Source organism: Crinia signifera, chromosome 8, assembly GCF_055691185.1.
Source record: "Crinia signifera chromosome 8, ASM5569118v1, whole genome shotgun sequence".
Classification (NCBI taxonomy): domain Eukaryota; kingdom Metazoa; phylum Chordata; class Amphibia; order Anura; family Myobatrachidae; genus Crinia; species Crinia signifera.
Window position 1 is genome coordinate 131,524,175 of NC_139224.1, and position 17,240 is coordinate 131,541,414.

At 46.5% G+C, this 17,240-nt stretch overlaps 1 protein-coding gene across 4 annotated transcripts in view; it reads right to left on the reverse strand.

Moving 5' to 3' along the window:
• Positions 1-17,240, reverse strand: part of LOC146026467 (ADAMTS-like protein 2) — a 58,992-nt gene that overhangs the window by 24,403 nt on the left and 17,349 nt on the right. For all 4 annotated transcript variants that reach the window (XM_083157161.1, XM_083157160.1, XM_083157162.1 and 1 more), the window contains exons 4-7: positions 15,848-15,950; positions 12,139-12,284; positions 3,444-3,561; positions 905-985 (exon numbers count right to left, since the gene is read on the reverse strand). In XM_083157161.1, the coding sequence (XP_083013287.1) occupies positions 905-985; positions 3,444-3,561; positions 12,139-12,284; positions 15,848-15,950 (448 nt within the window). The remainder of the gene's footprint in view (positions 1-904; positions 986-3,443; positions 3,562-12,138; positions 12,285-15,847; positions 15,951-17,240) is intronic.

The window sequence follows — 17,240 nt, forward strand, 5'->3', positions numbered from 1 at the left end:
GGGCAATGTAGGCAGGGTCCGTCAGTATAATAAAGCACTATTGTGATACTCCTACCAAGCTGATTGTCAACTCTGTGTATGAAACAGAGAGCAACCAACTTTTTTTGTAATACGGAACCTGGATATCTGGTCAGAATGTTCTTGGAGGAAGTTCTGCTCTTCTTCACAGAAAAGCCATTAAAAACAGTCCACACTTAATGAATGTTTGTAATTATTTTCATTCAATAATGGCTTCTTTGTGATGGAGTTTGAATTTATAACATGATGTAATGAAACGACATTATACATGCAATAAACATGATACATGCTGGGCTTTATTTACTAAGATGAGAGTTCTTTTTCAGATACTGCGCTAGATGTATCAAGCTTCAAAAAGTGAAAAGTGAAGAGTGATAAGCAACCAGCCAATCAGCTGCTACTTGACTTTTTTCAAACCCAGCCTGTAACGTGACAGGTAGGAGCTGATAGGCTGCTTGTTTATCACTCTCCACTTTATCACTTTTGAAGATTGATAGATCCAAAATGATCGTGGTCCAGAGCATTTCAGATAAGGGATACTCAACCTGCATTTAGCCCTTTCTAGAGGATAAAAGATAGAATCTGATTGGTTGCACATAGCAACATCCCATCTAAAATAGAACCCAGCTGAGTGTGAGTTTTCATTATTCAGTTATCTTATGGAGCTGCCTGAGATATAGAGGAACCAGCGTGATTCTGCCGATTCAGCCCTAACAATTAAAGCAGCAATAATGTCAAAGGCAAAACACCTGATATTTCGTTTTCAATTATTGCTGCTTTAAAGCTACTGTACAGGCTAAACTGCCTAAATTGTGCCAGATCCTGCAACTCATAGGCTATTACTGTACATAAGGGCCAGAGACAAGGACCAGTCACTTTGTCTTACCTAGAATATTTTCAGTATTTCTCTTTTCTGTGATCAGTATGTCAAACGCACCCACAGGAATTGTTGTGATTAGCGCATAACCTGGAAAACATTAACAAGGAGCATGATGGACAGCAATGGCACAAAGTACCAGCTCTTATATGTATTACAATTGGGGAGTGGGACAATGGAAATGGTTATATACCAGGGGTGGGCAATAAGAGGCCCTTCAGCTGTTGATGAACTACAAGTCCCAGCATGCCTTGCATCAGTTTCAGCATGGCTAAATAACAAAACTAAGGCAAGGCATGCTGGGATGTGTAGTTCTCTGTTGCAGCAAAAAAGTAGCCCAGGACTTACTTATCTGCTGCATGGATTTCTCCGAATTGGGGGTGGGCACTGATGTCATGTGACATCCTCCGCCCACCCCAACCAATCCAGGGAACGCTTGTGTTCCCTGGGGCCCGCCCAGCATTCCTATGGGCATGCCAACCGTTTTTTGTGGGCAAGCAGATGAAACGCCTGGTGCACGTTGTGGGGGTCTGCACATACACATTGCCGCCTATGCACATGCGCAGTCCACCACCATCGGAGATGGGGACTAATTCGGATCTGAACGAGCAGGTCTGGATGAGACCTTTGTGCTTATTTATCTTTGCCTTCCTATGGTTGATTTGGTCCTGCCTAATTTAGGCCACTTTCAGATAACCTGCCAGGGCCACTATAAATTCCTGATGCCCCCATGGCAGTGATCACAGACAAATATTTTACTATGTTTTCAAGAATAAAACCCAAAACCAGGTGCACTGCATTAGGTGCATATATCAATCTGCAATTTTGCAGTGACCAGAAAAAAATGGCCCATTACCCAGTTTCAGTTCAGTACATGAATGGTGTTTCAGATATATTCCAGATAGAAAATAAATCAATAATATTAAAATGAGATCTTGGCGTGCAATCTGGTACTGCAGCAGGTAGGATCTAAAAAACGACCATACAAGTGGGTACGGGTTGCGATCGGATCGCTATCAGATCGGATTCATTTCCTGAGCGGGTCGTAGCTCCACCACATCGTGAGTGGGTCGTACAATCATAAGTCTATATATACATGATGAGTGGTAAGGTAAATCTTAGTCCAGATATTGGCACTTTCCGCAGTGACCGGGTCAGTATAAATAGGCAAACTGGCATATGTAAAGGGTTTCCCAGATTAGATCCGAGCATATTATGTATAGGACATTTCAGTATTGGAGGGAACCTATATATCCCAAGTTATATTGTTCTTCAGTATAATTAGAGAAGGGTGGTCCTTTATTAATAGGGCCTCAAGTCCAGGCTAAGGCTCACAAGCATTAAGATTTTTGTTTAGGGGGTTAGGGGCCTATATATGAAGTTGTATTTGTGGTGTTTTTTAGGGCAAAAAAACCCCCCACAAACAACAGGTATTCCACAAATAATAAGGATTCCCCTAATGTATCTACATGGCCCTTATTCTAGTTCACTCTTTCTGACAAATTCTTTCTTAGATGGACAAAACCATGTGCACTGCAGGTGGGGCAGATGTTACGTGTGCAGAGAGAATTAGATTTGGGTGGGGTTTTACTTCAAAGTGAGATCTATATTGCAGTGTAAAAATAAAGCAGTTGGTATTTTCCCTGCACAGAAACAAAATAACTCACCCAAATCGAATTCTCTCTGCACATGTTATATCTGCCCCCCCCCCCCCCACAGTGCAATTGGTTTTGTCCATCTAAGAAGGATTTTGTCAGAAACCAGAATAACCCCCCATGTGACAGAAGTAGATTCCTCGGTTTTGTTTACTACTGGATTTCTGTTACATTCCAGTACTTGCCCTGGTAGCTAATGCCATCCGAAGATGGCATTAGTCATTGTAGCCTATAGGCTACAGACTACAAAGAGTACTGTAAGAGGGATCCGTAGGACCCGTCCACATTGATGAATGTGCCCATGAGACACGTGCCTAGAGATGGCACTTGTTGTGGAGCATCTTTTCTTACCGTGGGCCCTAAATTATCAGTAACTACAAAATACTTCCACTCTAATATAGGATACACAGTCTTGAGTGGAGCATAAGCAGGTAGGACATGGACAGACTTCTAAGGAAATGTTGTACTATTTTAATCAAATGAATGTACTTATGGGATTATAGGACTAGAATAACTAAACTGCCTCGAACACTCCCCACTTGGACATCTGCTGGGAATGATGAGTTAATATTGTTTGATCTGGTAAGTTATCCTTAGAGCCAAATGTATCATGCTTCAAAAGTGATAAAATGGAGAGTGATAAAAAAACAGCCAATCAGCTCCCACCTGTCAATTTTCAAATCCAACTTGTGACACGGCAGTTAGAAGCTGACTGGCTGGTTGTTTATCACTCTCCATTGTATCACTTTTTGAAGCTTGATACATCTTGCCCTAAGTGAGTTTTGTTGTAACTAAATCAGCTCCCTTTAAGCCCCCACTGGACAGATGTATCTATACACGGCGCATGCGTTCACTGTGCGAAAGTTTATTCCATCAGTCCTTGTATAACTTACCTAATACGCAGTTTCTGAAGCTTCCTGATACCCTGTAACACGTGCCCCCATCTCCACCACACACACCACACCGATCCAGGGATCTGGCTGAATGCAGATTCCCATCACACCCTACTGGCTGCAGGTAAAGAGAGGCACATTCACATTATGTAATAGTGTCATTACTAGGTCATATACATTGTTGCTAGTAACTTTTAAAGAGACAATATAGCTATAATAAACATTGTGATATATGACAGTATTGCATTATGTTTAATACAAAGAGAATTTATGCACCTTTCACATTACAGCTAGAAACGTTTTAAACCCATTTCAAATCGGCAATATACCATGTTTAGCTGTAATGTGAAAGGGGTATAAGAAATCATTGTAGTCTTGATCATAACATATGACTATGTATATCGTTAAGGAAAGCCAACCAACTCCAGTCACTGACTTCAGGCAAAGGATCTTTAATAGCAAAGTAAAAAAACGGTTATTGGTTAATCTTTTCTGGCTTCAGCAAGTGGCTTGTTACCCTTAAGCTGGCCATACACTACTGCAATCTCTCGCAGCAGTGTATGGCCAGCTGCTCACCCGTGAGCCATCTGGGTCCTTCCCAGATGGCAGGGTCTCATGCGATCCATGTGTTCCCTGCCACAACTCAGGTCCAATGTGCATGGGACCGCACATTGGACCTGAGGGGACATCACACTCACCGGATTTGGGATTTTCACATTTTTGGTGTCAATGTCAACAGTGTCACTTAGAAAGTGACCCTTTATCACAACATTAACCTTCCATAAATATAAACATGTCTGCACAGACCTTTTTGTCCTTTCAACTATAGTGAACCCAATTTTGCTATGGAGCCTCACTAGATCTAGTTAGCCCCCCCCCCCCTCGCAGCATTGACAAGTGCATCATTGAGGCACTATGGATGGAGGATCTGTACATGAGATACAGAACAGATGTCAGATGGATGACTGACTGAAGGTGAGCTGTGCTATCAGTTACTACAGTGGCGTAGCTAAGTTTTGGGCGCCCCCCCCCCCCTGCCGCCGCCCCGCCAAGCACCCCCCGCCGCCGCCCCGCCATGCACCCCCCGCCGCCCATGCAAACCTCCCCCCCCAATCCCCCGCAGCCTTACCTATCGCACTGGTCCCGGCGGCTCCGTTCCTCTGCTGAGGACCACCACAAAATGGCCGCCCCCATACAGCAGACAGTTTCAGAGAACTGTGTGCTATATGGGGGCCGCCATCTTGTGGTGGTCCTCAGCAGAAGAACGGAGCCGCCGGGACCAGTGAGATAGGTCAGGGTTGCCAACCCTCCCGGAATGGCCGGGAGGATCCCGAAAATCGGGCCCCCCTCCCAGCCCCCCGGAAAGGTGGGCAACCCTCCCGGATTCCGGCTGTACCCACCACCCCTCATGTACCTGGTGGTGCCGGAAGCTTTAAATTGCCGCGATTCGCGGCTTTCCGGCGGAAGGGGTGGGGCTAAATATGCAAATTGTGCATATTTAGCCCCCCCCCCCCTCACTGGAGACCCGTGTATTGCGATATTTGCATTACTGGGGCAGGGAATGATGATGTCTCCATCAGGCCCTGCCCCCAGAGGTGATGTTGACAGTCTCCTCTCCGGGGTTCTCCCGGAGAGGAGATTGTAAAAGTCGGCAACCCTGAGATAGATAAGTCTGTGGGGGATTGGGGGGGGTGTAACTATAGCACCGCAGCCCCTGGCACCCCCACATGCACAGTGCCCCCCCGCGGTGGCGGGGGCTGCGGTGCTATAGTTACGCCGCTGAGTTACTATCTAGTGATACTGACATATCAGTGCTTGCGTGAAAATCATAATTTAAAGAAAATATTTCGGTACTTATGTAGTATCTGGGCTGCCGATTTCTAAATCGGGTCGGATCGGGAGATCGCATCGCATCGCATGCGACCATGCGATTCGATGCGATGCGATGCGATGCGATGACCCGATTTTTCCATAGGAATCAATGTTAAAATGGACTGAGTCCATTTTAACATGGAATTCAATGGGAAAAATGGGTCCTTTTCATACCCCTACTATCCAAGTGGGCATGGAGTTGGATATAAACCTGTGGCGAGCGTAGCGAGCCACCGAGCCCGAAGCGTGGCGAGCGAAGCGAGCCCCGCGAGGGGACGAATACCGTCCCCTCGCGGGGCTCGCTTCGCTCGCCACGCTTCGGGCTCGGTGGCTCGCTACGCTCGCCACAGGTTTATATCCAACTCCATGCCCACTTGGATAGTAGGGGTATGAAAAGGACCCATTTTTCCATAGGAATCATTTTAACATTGATTCCTATGGAAAAATCGGGTCATCGCATCCGATATCGGATGCGATGCGATGCGATGCGATATCGCATCGCATCGCATCTGATTGTATGCCTTAACTTAAGGCATACAATCAAAAAATCGGCAGCCCAGATACTACATAAGTACCAATATTTCAAATGATTGGGGGCAGTAAGCACGCCCCCCCGGGTAGCACAGGGCAGGCCCACTCGGTAGAACACTGTGGAGACATTTGTCTGTAGAAGCTATGAGGCCCCTGATCTAGTATTATGGGGGCAATAGATTGTGACCTTGATCTGTGGCACCTGCTGTACCAATGTTGTCTTCGCTCCCACCAGTTCTATATCTATGGCTCTACTGAGTGCTGGCTGTGAGCTTCTAAATGACAATACTTCATGCAATAACACTAGACTTCAAGGACCAACCTCCTTGTAGTCATGGGTCAAAGCTGACTCATGAGGCCAAACTTATGGCGCTGACCTATTCGCTAGGCTGCAAGTATACTACGCAAACAGGTCTGAATCAGGCCCATAGTGCACTCAGATATTCCCCACAAGTGCTAAGCGGGCTTAATTATTAATAAAGGCTGTAAAGAGCTACATGAAACAATCTCTCCAGTCCACAGCAAAAATGGTTATGACAGTTCAGGGTTGAAAGGTCGACAGGGACAAAATGTCAACATAAAAATGTCAACGTGTCGACAGTCAAAAGGCCAACAGGGTCAAAAGGTCGACATGGTTCTTTCATATTTTTTTGGTGTCTATGTCAACATAGGTGGGTATGGACTCCATCTAAATCTCGCTACGTTCGCCATGCTTCGGGCACGGTTCCACGTTGTGCTCGGCACACTATTATGTTCTCCCTCTGCGCGTAGTAGATGGTAGAGCAGGAAATACCGCCTGTTGATACATGTCGGACTATTTCCATATCGATATTTTGACCCTGACGACCTTTTCACTGTCGACTTTTTGACTGTCAAACTTTTGACCCTGTCAAATTTTTGACTGTCGAACTTTTGACCCTGTCGACCTTTTGACTGTCGACCATGAGTCCAGATACCAGAAAAAATGCAGTGTTTTATTTCCTTTAAAAAGTAGTTGCCCGTGTATATACATTGTGATTAAATTGCTTAGTCAGATGTATTACAGCACAGCACCAAGTATACTGAGATACCATTCATCTACTAGACTTTGAACAGTGCTTAGAAATGTATTGAATCTGATGTTATGTACAGTAGCATTCTATAATGGAGGCTAAGGTCAGCAGTTGGAACTGGAATACAATTACAGCCCCAGTAATTGCTGGTATTTAAAAGCTGGAATGCACCAACCACAGTGTCTGGTTGCATAATCCCTGGGGCCTCATTATCTTAAATATGAAGGGTATTTAAGCCTCAATCGATACTACCGCAGTCTACTTTATTAATGTAAAAGTCCAACAGGCAGCTGACTGCTCCAATCATTATATAGCCATATTGTAGCAAAAAAGCCACAGAAAGTGGTTTTACACATGTACATTATCAGCAGAAATGCATTGTGTTGTGTATTCTAATCCTGTATTCTAAGTATACACAAATCAGTTGCATAACCTCAATACCCACTGACTATAGTAAGCATGCAGGTTCCTTCTCTCCGCAATTACCAGCACTTACTGTATGTGCTGTCATTAGGAAGCCTTCTGTTTTCATAGTAGTAATAATGACAGCTGTTTCTGGACAAGATATCTTACCAAGCAGCCCCTATCCCCTTCCCCCTCTGTCTAACTCTGTGATTAGGAAGGGAAAGACCTGCAGGAGTCCTTACATAGTACTTGTTACCCATACACATATACTGTACCTAAACATTAATAGCTGACAGCTGAATATGTTACATTTACTGTGATTACAACCTTTTTTGGTACTTGTGTATTATCACGGCGCCCACGATTTCCATCGTATGGGCTCCTAAAAATCTCATTGCATCGCAGCCCCCTGGAATATTGCGGCATGCAATTGTTAATTGTACAACCACCCATGCTATGAGATGTGATGGGCGCTTACAATGAGATGTAACCCCCAGTATCCACACCATCCCGAAGCGTGGCGAGCGGCGTCGGTACGCGCCCTGTGACCTTTTCATACCCCCACTATCCACGTCGGCGTGGAGTTGATTTTAGAAGCGTGGCGAGCGAAGCATGCCCCGCGAGGGGATGTGGAATCTGAGCCCGAAGCGTGGCGAGCGCAGCGAGCCCCGCGGGGAGACACGGATTACTTTACATGTATTCCGTGTCCGCTCGCCACGCTTCGGACTCGTATTCCACGTCCCCTCGCGGGGCTCGATGCGCTCGCCACGCTTCGGGCTCGGTGGCTCGCCACACTATCTAAAATCAACTCCACGCCGACGTGGATAGTGGGGGTATGAAAAGATTGCAGGACTCATACCGCCGCCGCTCGCCACGCTTCAGGATGGCGTGGATACTGGGGGTTACATCTCATTGTACGCACGCATCACATCTCATGGCAAGGGTGCTTGAACAATTAAATATCGCATCGCATCCCATTGGCTGGCATGCGATGCTATGCGATATTTAATTGAACAAGCATCGCATCGCACGCATCACACACCCCTAAATCAGGTACATGATGCCATGCGATGGGCGCCGTGATAATACACAAGTACCCCTTTTTTTTACATGCCTTCATGAACTTAATCATTCTGAATAAGTCTGAAATATTTATGCATATTAACCCTTTGAGTGAATTTGTCAAAATGGGTGTAAAAATCGCCAAGCAAACTTTTTTATTCATCATAATGGCCTGTAATGTTCACCTGATATCATAAATATAATCTTTTGACACATTTTTTTTATTTGAATTTATATAACAAATGTGATTGACGCTGGCATTTTTAGTGGATCTCTCGCAGAGATGATGGCACTCAAAGGGTTAATGAGAAAGTGACCCTGGCAGTAGGACGTCTACGCTGGTTCTGAGACAATAAGGCTTATATGCTAATACTAAATTCTAATATTTACCTTAGTAATCAATAAACAATAACCTTCATTGTCCAACCTGGTGACAATTTGGTTGCCATGATTCAGTCCCAATCTGGCCCTAAAATGCAATGTTAATAAATGAGCCCTAAATTCTTTGACAACAGTAAATTGTTGTAAGTATGATATGCTCCTAATTGGCTCAATGATCAGGATATTAGTGAATTAGGATATTCAGCCCACAAGCCATCCCACCTATTTAACTAGTCCCTAAAGTATTATAGCCAGTAGTACAAGAGAGAATGGGAGGGACATACAGTAGGGGTGCCGGACAGTTTCCCGACAGTTATTACCCCGATGGCGGGATCCCAACAGTCAAAACCCCGACACTCGGGGTCCCGACGGCCACCGGTTAATCTCCTTCCACGACCCCCATAGAGGGAGAATAGCATCGGTGGCGAGCATAGCGAGCCCCCGTGCCCGCAGCATGGCGAGCGCAGCGAGCCCACAAGGGGCTTTGTTGCGCTCGCCCCGCTGTCTGAGTCCGGCCAGTCGGGATCCCTATGTCGGGCTAATGACTGTCGGGACCATATACCCAGGGCCGGCGCCACCACTAGGCAAATCTAGGCATTTGCCTAGGGCGCCGGCCACTGAAGGGCGGTATTTTGCCCCCCCTTGCCGTTCGGGTCTCTGTCCTGCAACGTATATGTGCGTAAAAGCTGGCGGCGGTGGCAGTGGGGGGTCCCTGTCAATAAGAAATAACGAGCGCTATCCGCCGGGCTATGCGGAAGCATGCTGATTGGCCAGAACAGAAGCGCTTCCGCATAGCCCGGCGGATAGCGCTTGTTATTTCTTATTGACTGCAGGGACCCCCACTGCCGCCGCCGCCAGCTTTACAGCGCCACAGGACAGGTACCCGGGCGGCAGACACCGGGGCGCCCCCACCCCGACTTGCCTGGGGCGTTCTGGTGCCTTGCACCGGCCCTGCATATACCACACCCATAACGTAGGGTCTGATTCACAGCTTGTTGGTAATGCAGCCTGGAATGCAGTCGCTCTCTCAATAGCGGATGAGGAAATATGCAAATGCAAATTTCAGCCTTCCCTTTGTATATTATGGCTGATACCCCACTTTCTGGCTCCATGGTCTGCGCAATTGCTATGGAGATTGTAAACACTCCAACATCGATGTAACATCGCTCGCAGCATTGATATTTGCCTAGCCCAACTACTCTCCACAAGTCCAATATACATGGCCTCCGAAGCAGTGAATTCGTGACTCGGAATGCAGCAGCGATCCCAGACACACCCATGAAACACACCCTCTTTGCACTCACTTTAGGACACCTCCCAGTATCCACCCTCAAGCAGCCTGGGATCATAAACGCATTCTGAAGTGTTAGTGATACAGTATGCCATTGTGAACGCCATCGGACATTTGGGTTTGCATGTGCCCATTAACCCCTTGAGTGGTACGCCCGGAAGCGGGCTGTCCCGGAAAATTTACGGGCATAATACAAATATGAAATAGGTGCGCGCCAGTGGTGTCCAGGTGTGCACCACTGGCGCAGCACCTCTAGAGCCCCCCCAGCCATTCCCCCAACCCTCCCATTACCTGTGCTCCGGCGATCGCACGCCAGAGCTCTTCTAACAGCGCTCCCCCAGCCGCTTCCGCCTGCCGCCATACTTTTAGTAGTAATGACGTCGGCGGCAGGTTCTGGAATGTTCGGGGTGGCTCGGGGGGACTCAGGAGCGTTCAGGCACCCGAGTCCTCCCGAGCCGCTGCGAACATCCCCCAGCCTGCCGCCGACGTCACTGCTGAATGTGGCAGTGGGGACAGTGGCGGCAGGGAAGCTCCGGCGTACTAACGCCGGAGCAGAGGTGAGGGAGGGGGATTCCAACTGTGGTGGGTTTTGCTGGGGCAGAACAAACCTGCCCTGGTAGGTTTGTCCTGCCCCAGCAAAACCTACCACTCAAGGGGTTAAAGGTCCCCATTGCAACCAATTAGAATATACTTCTTATATATTTAGCACCTTCTAGATGATAATAGATAAAATCTGATTGGTTTCCCATAGCAACATCCCATCTTCAGTAGAACTCCCATCTTAGTAAATAAACCCCATCAACTCTGTGTCTATCTCTGAATAAGGCCCATGGTTTTATAGCCAATTTTTCTCAAGAATAGTGTGTGTTCAATACAATTGGGCTGTATACCGTAATGTTGCAATTTATAGTCTGGGTCTAATTCAGCTTGAGTTGTCGTTTTGCAAAGATTCGCAAAACTGCAACCCCCAGCGGCAGCATGCCATGTCCCTCCCCATGGTGCGATTGCAAAAACTTGTAGAGCAAAGCGCTCGCATCTTAAGAGTAGGCCCATGACTGTGTAGCTAAGCTTTGAATCTAGTCGCCTGGCCGCCATTTCTCGGGTCTCATCTGCTGCGCGTTGTGTTGTCTGGGCCGTGCCCCCGCAATACTACGTTGCCACCCCAAAAACACTGCATTGCCGCCCACCCCCTACTGCCCGTTAGACTGAGGTAGCATTGTGCTGAATGAGACCACAGTTTCAAGGCTTGCGCACGCAGGTTCCGCGGTGTGCACAGGCACAGATTCTCACAGACTGCTGAATAGCGATTATTGCTAATCTGATTATGAACCTTAATTAAGCCCTATGCTTTTAAAAGGTGAAATAAAAAGTTCTTCCATCTTACCATGGAAATGGAGATTCTATGAGTGAATTGCACAGTAATCAACAGCAAATAGATAAATAACATGTAGGGCGAGATGTACTAAGCCTTGAAAAGTTAGCGTTGACGTTGATCGTGGGGTGGCGTTAACAATTCGGGTGGCCATTATTCACTTCAGGGTGCCTATTTGGCCTCTGTGGCCCATTTAACATTGTTTCCTATGGAAAAATTGGGTCAATTGAGGCATTGAACAGGAAAATCGGGTCAATTGAGACATTTAACATTGTTCCCTATGGGAAATCTCGGGCATCTCGTCTGTCGCATCGCACCTGATTTTTTAGTGCATTCAATGCCCGAGATGGCCGAGATGGGCGCCCTTCTAAGTAAAGAGTACCAAAAGTTATAAAGTGGAGAGTGATAAACCACCAACCAATCAGCTCCTACCTGTCATTTTGCAAACACAGCCTGTGACATGGCAGTTAACAGCTGATTGGCTAGTGGTCTATCACTCTCCATTTTATCACTTTTCAAGCTTAGTACATCTGGCCCATAGTAAGAAACTCTGGGCTAAGTAATCCTGAGGTTTGAGAAAGAAATTACCTAAATCTAATGACTCAGGAACAAGCCCAGAAAGAATATGTTAATTAGACCGTGTAATAGAAATGTTAGCCTAGAGCACTACAAAGAAAGGATTTTCCCAGTCACAAAATGTATGCATCAAGTATACAGCCCCAGTGGTACCTCACATTTGCCGTGGATACAAACTCCCTGATACGTTCTGTCTCTACAGCTTGTTCCATCATGGGCCGGCACCAAGAGCTGCCTCTCCCTGTTAGTACTGGTGCACTGAAGATCGCACGGCTTGCTAGAGATGCTGGTGTAATCATCTGAGGGAAGGAAAGAGCTACAGTTATAGAGTAATCTGGAACCAGGAAAAGAATGGACACTGGAACACAAAGAAAAGTAATAAAATGTTGCATGACTGCCAACAATGGAATGTACAGTATGTTCCCCCGGATATGCAGGTACATTATTGGATATAAATAAACACTTTAGTTGTGTCTACAGATTCTGTTGCATTAAGATATTCAATTAATGTTTTTTTAGTAGTGATAGGCAGTAAAATTACTTTTCTTGCATAGATGGCAACCTAAGAAGCATCAAGGTATTACATCCCCAAGATACTCAAGTATGGTCGCTGATTCAGGATGTTCCTGAACAGTTACTAGTAGGTTGCGACAGGGCAGGCGACAGGGGGGGTCAAGGGGGACAAGTGTGACGGGCCCCAGCAATCTGAAGGGCCCCAGAGCTTCCATGCCCCATCACGGCCACCGTCTGTTCTAGCTGGCCTGTCAGTGACCCTATGGCGGTCTACTGTGTACCATCTGTGTGTGGCTGAGACTGACTGACTCACTGTGTGCCACTGATGTCTACTGTGTATGCGCCCTGCCGTTGGGCACTCAGAGCCATCTACTCTGTGTTTGCACACGGCCTGGGGCTGCAGCCGAACAGCCATACCCGCCACTGGCACTGTGGCCTCAGTCTTTGGCTTCTTTTCTTTATAGCGCATGTGCAGGTAGTCTGTTTCGTGCCTGCTCGTGATGCTCGGCATTCTTTTGTGAAAGTGACAGGCCAGCAGAAGGCAGCAGCCAGGAGCCAGGCCAGCAGGACTGCACTTGGAGGCAGGATCTGGAGCAGCGAAAGGTTAAATGAGGCTCATGCAGAAGAGGGTTGTGTGGATTTGGGATTAGGTGGGGGCCCCAGAAATATCATTGTACAGGGCCCCAAGATTTCTATTGCCAGCCCTGGGTGGCTGTTCACAAGGATAAGGACTGTCCATCGTATGGGCGTGTTATGGCAGGCGTTTCAGTGAACTGGTTGCAAAGTGAAATTTGATTTGCTCATAGTGGAGGCGTTGCTCTCATACTGAGATTCTGCACCCAGCATAGAAGAAGCAGGCGTCTTATTCCTTGTACATGCACATGCATCGATGTCCACCAAGGGAGGGCTTGTATTAACATAAAGTCATATACAATACACCAGCAAAAGAGACAAATACGGTCACGGAGGTGTCTCATTCAGAAAAAGCCCCCCAAAAATATTTACTTGATAGTTTAATCACCAAATGACTGTCTTATACAACAATCTTCTGACTATATTTACCCCAGCTTAGACTAAGGGCTGTGATACACAGCAGTACTCTGCCATTGGTCACCTGCAACACCAGGGCACAGGCACTAAATATTTGTCTTTTCTTTCTGCAACTGCTGACCCGGACCTTCTACACTAATTCCTATTGCAGCATTCAATGCAGGCTATGGCTGCCAACTTGTCTCTGCTTCCTGTAAATACTTGTCCATCTGCTTGAAGTTGGGAACACACTGGGTAATTTATATCGGCCAATTAAGTGAACTGGTGATAATTTATAAGCTGGTTGGCTGATGTGTAACCCCAATATGTCTGCTGACTGGCCATGCACTTGCTGCTGGGACTGAAGTTAAAGCTCAGTCAGCAGTTGTAATGTCAGTGACATCACATTGAGTGGCTGATCAGAAAGTGTGTATACTTACCTGAAGCCACTAACATAGTAATATAGCTTATGAGGTTGAAAAAAGACATCAGTCCATCACGGTCATGTGATGGTCATTCAAACGTCAAGTTGCCCAGGTGTGTACTCAGCTTTAGGAAGCCATCATGTAGGGGAGACAACTTATATCAAGCAACAACAGCATAGCACAGAGCACCCATGGAGTCCACAGAAATAGTTTACAGCGCATGTATTATCTATGACCCTATGAAAATCACTAAGAGGATAATCCCTTTTGTACAAACACCCTTAAACACAGTGGCCTAGGAAATTATTTTGAGGACTATCCCAGTAACACTGCAATCTGCAGCGTCTACAGCAAAAAGAAGAAAAGTGGGTACTTGTTTCCTAGCACGGCCACACCGATTAACATCGGGGTGGTCGTGTCGGAAAAATCGGGTCGATCGCATCGCATGCGATTTGGTCACATGCGATGCGATCGACGCGACCGACCCGATTTTTTGATTGAATGAAATGTAAATCGGGTCCCAGGGACCCGATTTTACATTGGATTCAATGTAAAATATTCCCAACCCCCCCAAATTTAACGGCGTAAACCCCACCCCACGATAGACGCCAACCCGAAGCGTGGCGAGCGCAGCGAGCCCGCGAGGGGCGGCGGTGCGCGTCCTCCGACCTTTTCATTCCCCTACTATCCACGTCGGCGTGGAGTTGAGAATAGAATAGTGTGGCGAGCGCAGCGAGCCACCGAGCCCGAAGCGTGGCGAGCGCAGCGAGCCCCGCGAGGGGACGCGTATACCTGTGAAGTTATACGCGGCCCCTCGCGGGGCTCGCTGCGCTCGCCACGCTTCGGGCTCGGTGGCTCGCTGCGCTCGCCACACTATTCTGTTCTCAACTCCACGCCGACGTGGATAGTAGGGGAATGAAAAGGTCGGAGGACGCGCACCGCCGCCCCTCGCGGGCTCGCTGCGCTCGCCACGCTTCGGGTTGGCGTCTATCGTGGGGTGACGACGGGGACATCTATAATGTGAAATGGGTCATATTGGCCCATTTCACATTTTTCACATTTTCTCACGATTTCAATGTTAAAAAATATTTTAACATTGAAGCCTATGGAAAAATCGGGGGCATCGCGTCGGGACCAATGTTAATGGTCCCGACCGACGCGATGCCCCCGATATTTTACCTTTCCCGACACGATTTCAATGTTAAAATATTTTTTAACATTGAAGCCTATGGAAAAATCGGGGGCATCGCGTCGGTCGCGTCGGGACCAATGTTAATGGTCCCGACCGACGCGATGCCCCCGATATTGTGTCTTAGCCGGCCAAATGGACCTGATTTCAAAGGAAATCGGGTCCATCGTGTGGATCGTGTACCTTAACTTAAAGGTACACGATCCATAAGATTGTGGCCGTGCTAGGAAACAAGTACCGAAAAGTGTTTGTAGTCTCAGCAGGTAATTCAGTCTTCAGGATCCCGACTGTCAGTACTTAACCCACCTGGGATACAGGTGTGTTACCAATGTGCCCCTTAAATGGACAGAACCCACAGCCAATCCAATGCAACACTAGTTACACACCCCCATCCACACTTTACTTTCTGTGACCACAGCTGCAAACAGATAAAGGAAGGAGTCCGAAACATCTGGCAAAAGTGTAAACAAAACAAACTAACAAGAGAAATGCAAGTTTGAAAACCAATTAAAATACATAAAAAAACATACAACCTAGAATTTAACTTCATTTGTTTACATTGGTTATGTCATTTAAATAAAATCAAAATCTAACATCTGGTTAACCCACCCTCTGCATGCATACATACATGGACATTTTATTGAATATACACTATAATGTAGTGTAATCTGGCTGTATGATGTCACAGTAAGGGACGGTAACTGACCTGGATATAGTGGAACCCAGCGGTGATACAGTTTTCCAAATGCCTTAGCATTAAATGCAGAACACTGATACTGTTTGAAGCTTGCAGAGCCAGCAGGACAAAGCTGAAGCCAGAGAGAGCAGATAATTAATTTATTGCATGACTAGAACTTGACATTAGCCACAGATGGATCAGAATATATTCTATAGTGTGCTGGATATTCCATCAATGCAACATTTAATCTTGCCTTTACGGAATTCACAGAAAATTTAAAAAAAAAAACAGTTAATATTTACACAGTTTGATAATGGCAATGGGGTTTATTCTGATTCACTCGGAAAGGCACAATCACTCTTTAATGGACAAAACCATATGCACTGCAGGTGGGGCTGATGTAACATGTGCACATTTGGGTGTTTTATTGTTTCTGTGCAGGGTAAATACTGGCTGCTGTATTTTTACACTGCAATATAGATATCAGTTTGAAGTACACCCTCCACCCAAATCTAACTCTCTCTGCACATGTTAAGTGAATCAGAATAACCCCCAATGTACATTATCTGGATGCTGATGTACTGTAGTCATTTTACATAATAGGCCTTCCAGAGGAGCTGCAGTGCCAACTACATAGTGCAAGTACATATGTGCTGGCTGAAGGTCCTTGGAGATTGGTAGCACTGGGGCAGATGTATTAATCCTTAACAAGAGATAAATTCAAGTGTGATAAAGAGAGATAACCGTCCAGCCAATCAGCTCCTTACTGACTTTTTTCAAACACAGCCTGTACCATGACAGTTAGCAGGTGATTGGCAGGACGTTTATCTCTCCTTATCACACTTGCATTTATCTCTTGTTAAGGCTTAATACATCTGCCCCACAGTGGCGTAACTATAAATTTTGCTCCCCCAAGCCAAAATAGTTTCAGGCGCCCCTTCCCCATAATGCCCTTTACACATTACACCACACACCGTAATGCCAGTTGCACTATACAACATATGCCGTATTGCCACTTACACTCCCATGACATTTTAGTGCTGATTATACTGTACATAAGGCCCCCAGTAGTTCCATTTACATAGAAAATGCCCCCCAGTAGCGTAATTTACATAGAGAATGCCCCCCAGTTGTGCAATTTACATAGAGAATGCCCCCCCCCCCAGTACTGCAATTTACATAGAGAATGCCCCCCCAGTAGTGCAATTTACATAGAGAATGCCCCCCAGTAGTTCCATTTACATAGAGAATGCCCCCCAGTAGTGTCATTTACATAGAGAATGGCCTCCAGTAGTTTCATTTACATAGAGAATGCGCCCTCAGTAGTGCCATTTACATAGAGAATACGCCCCCAGTAGTGTAATTTACATAGAGAATGCCCCCCCCCCAGTAGTGTAATTTACATAGAGAATGCCCCCCC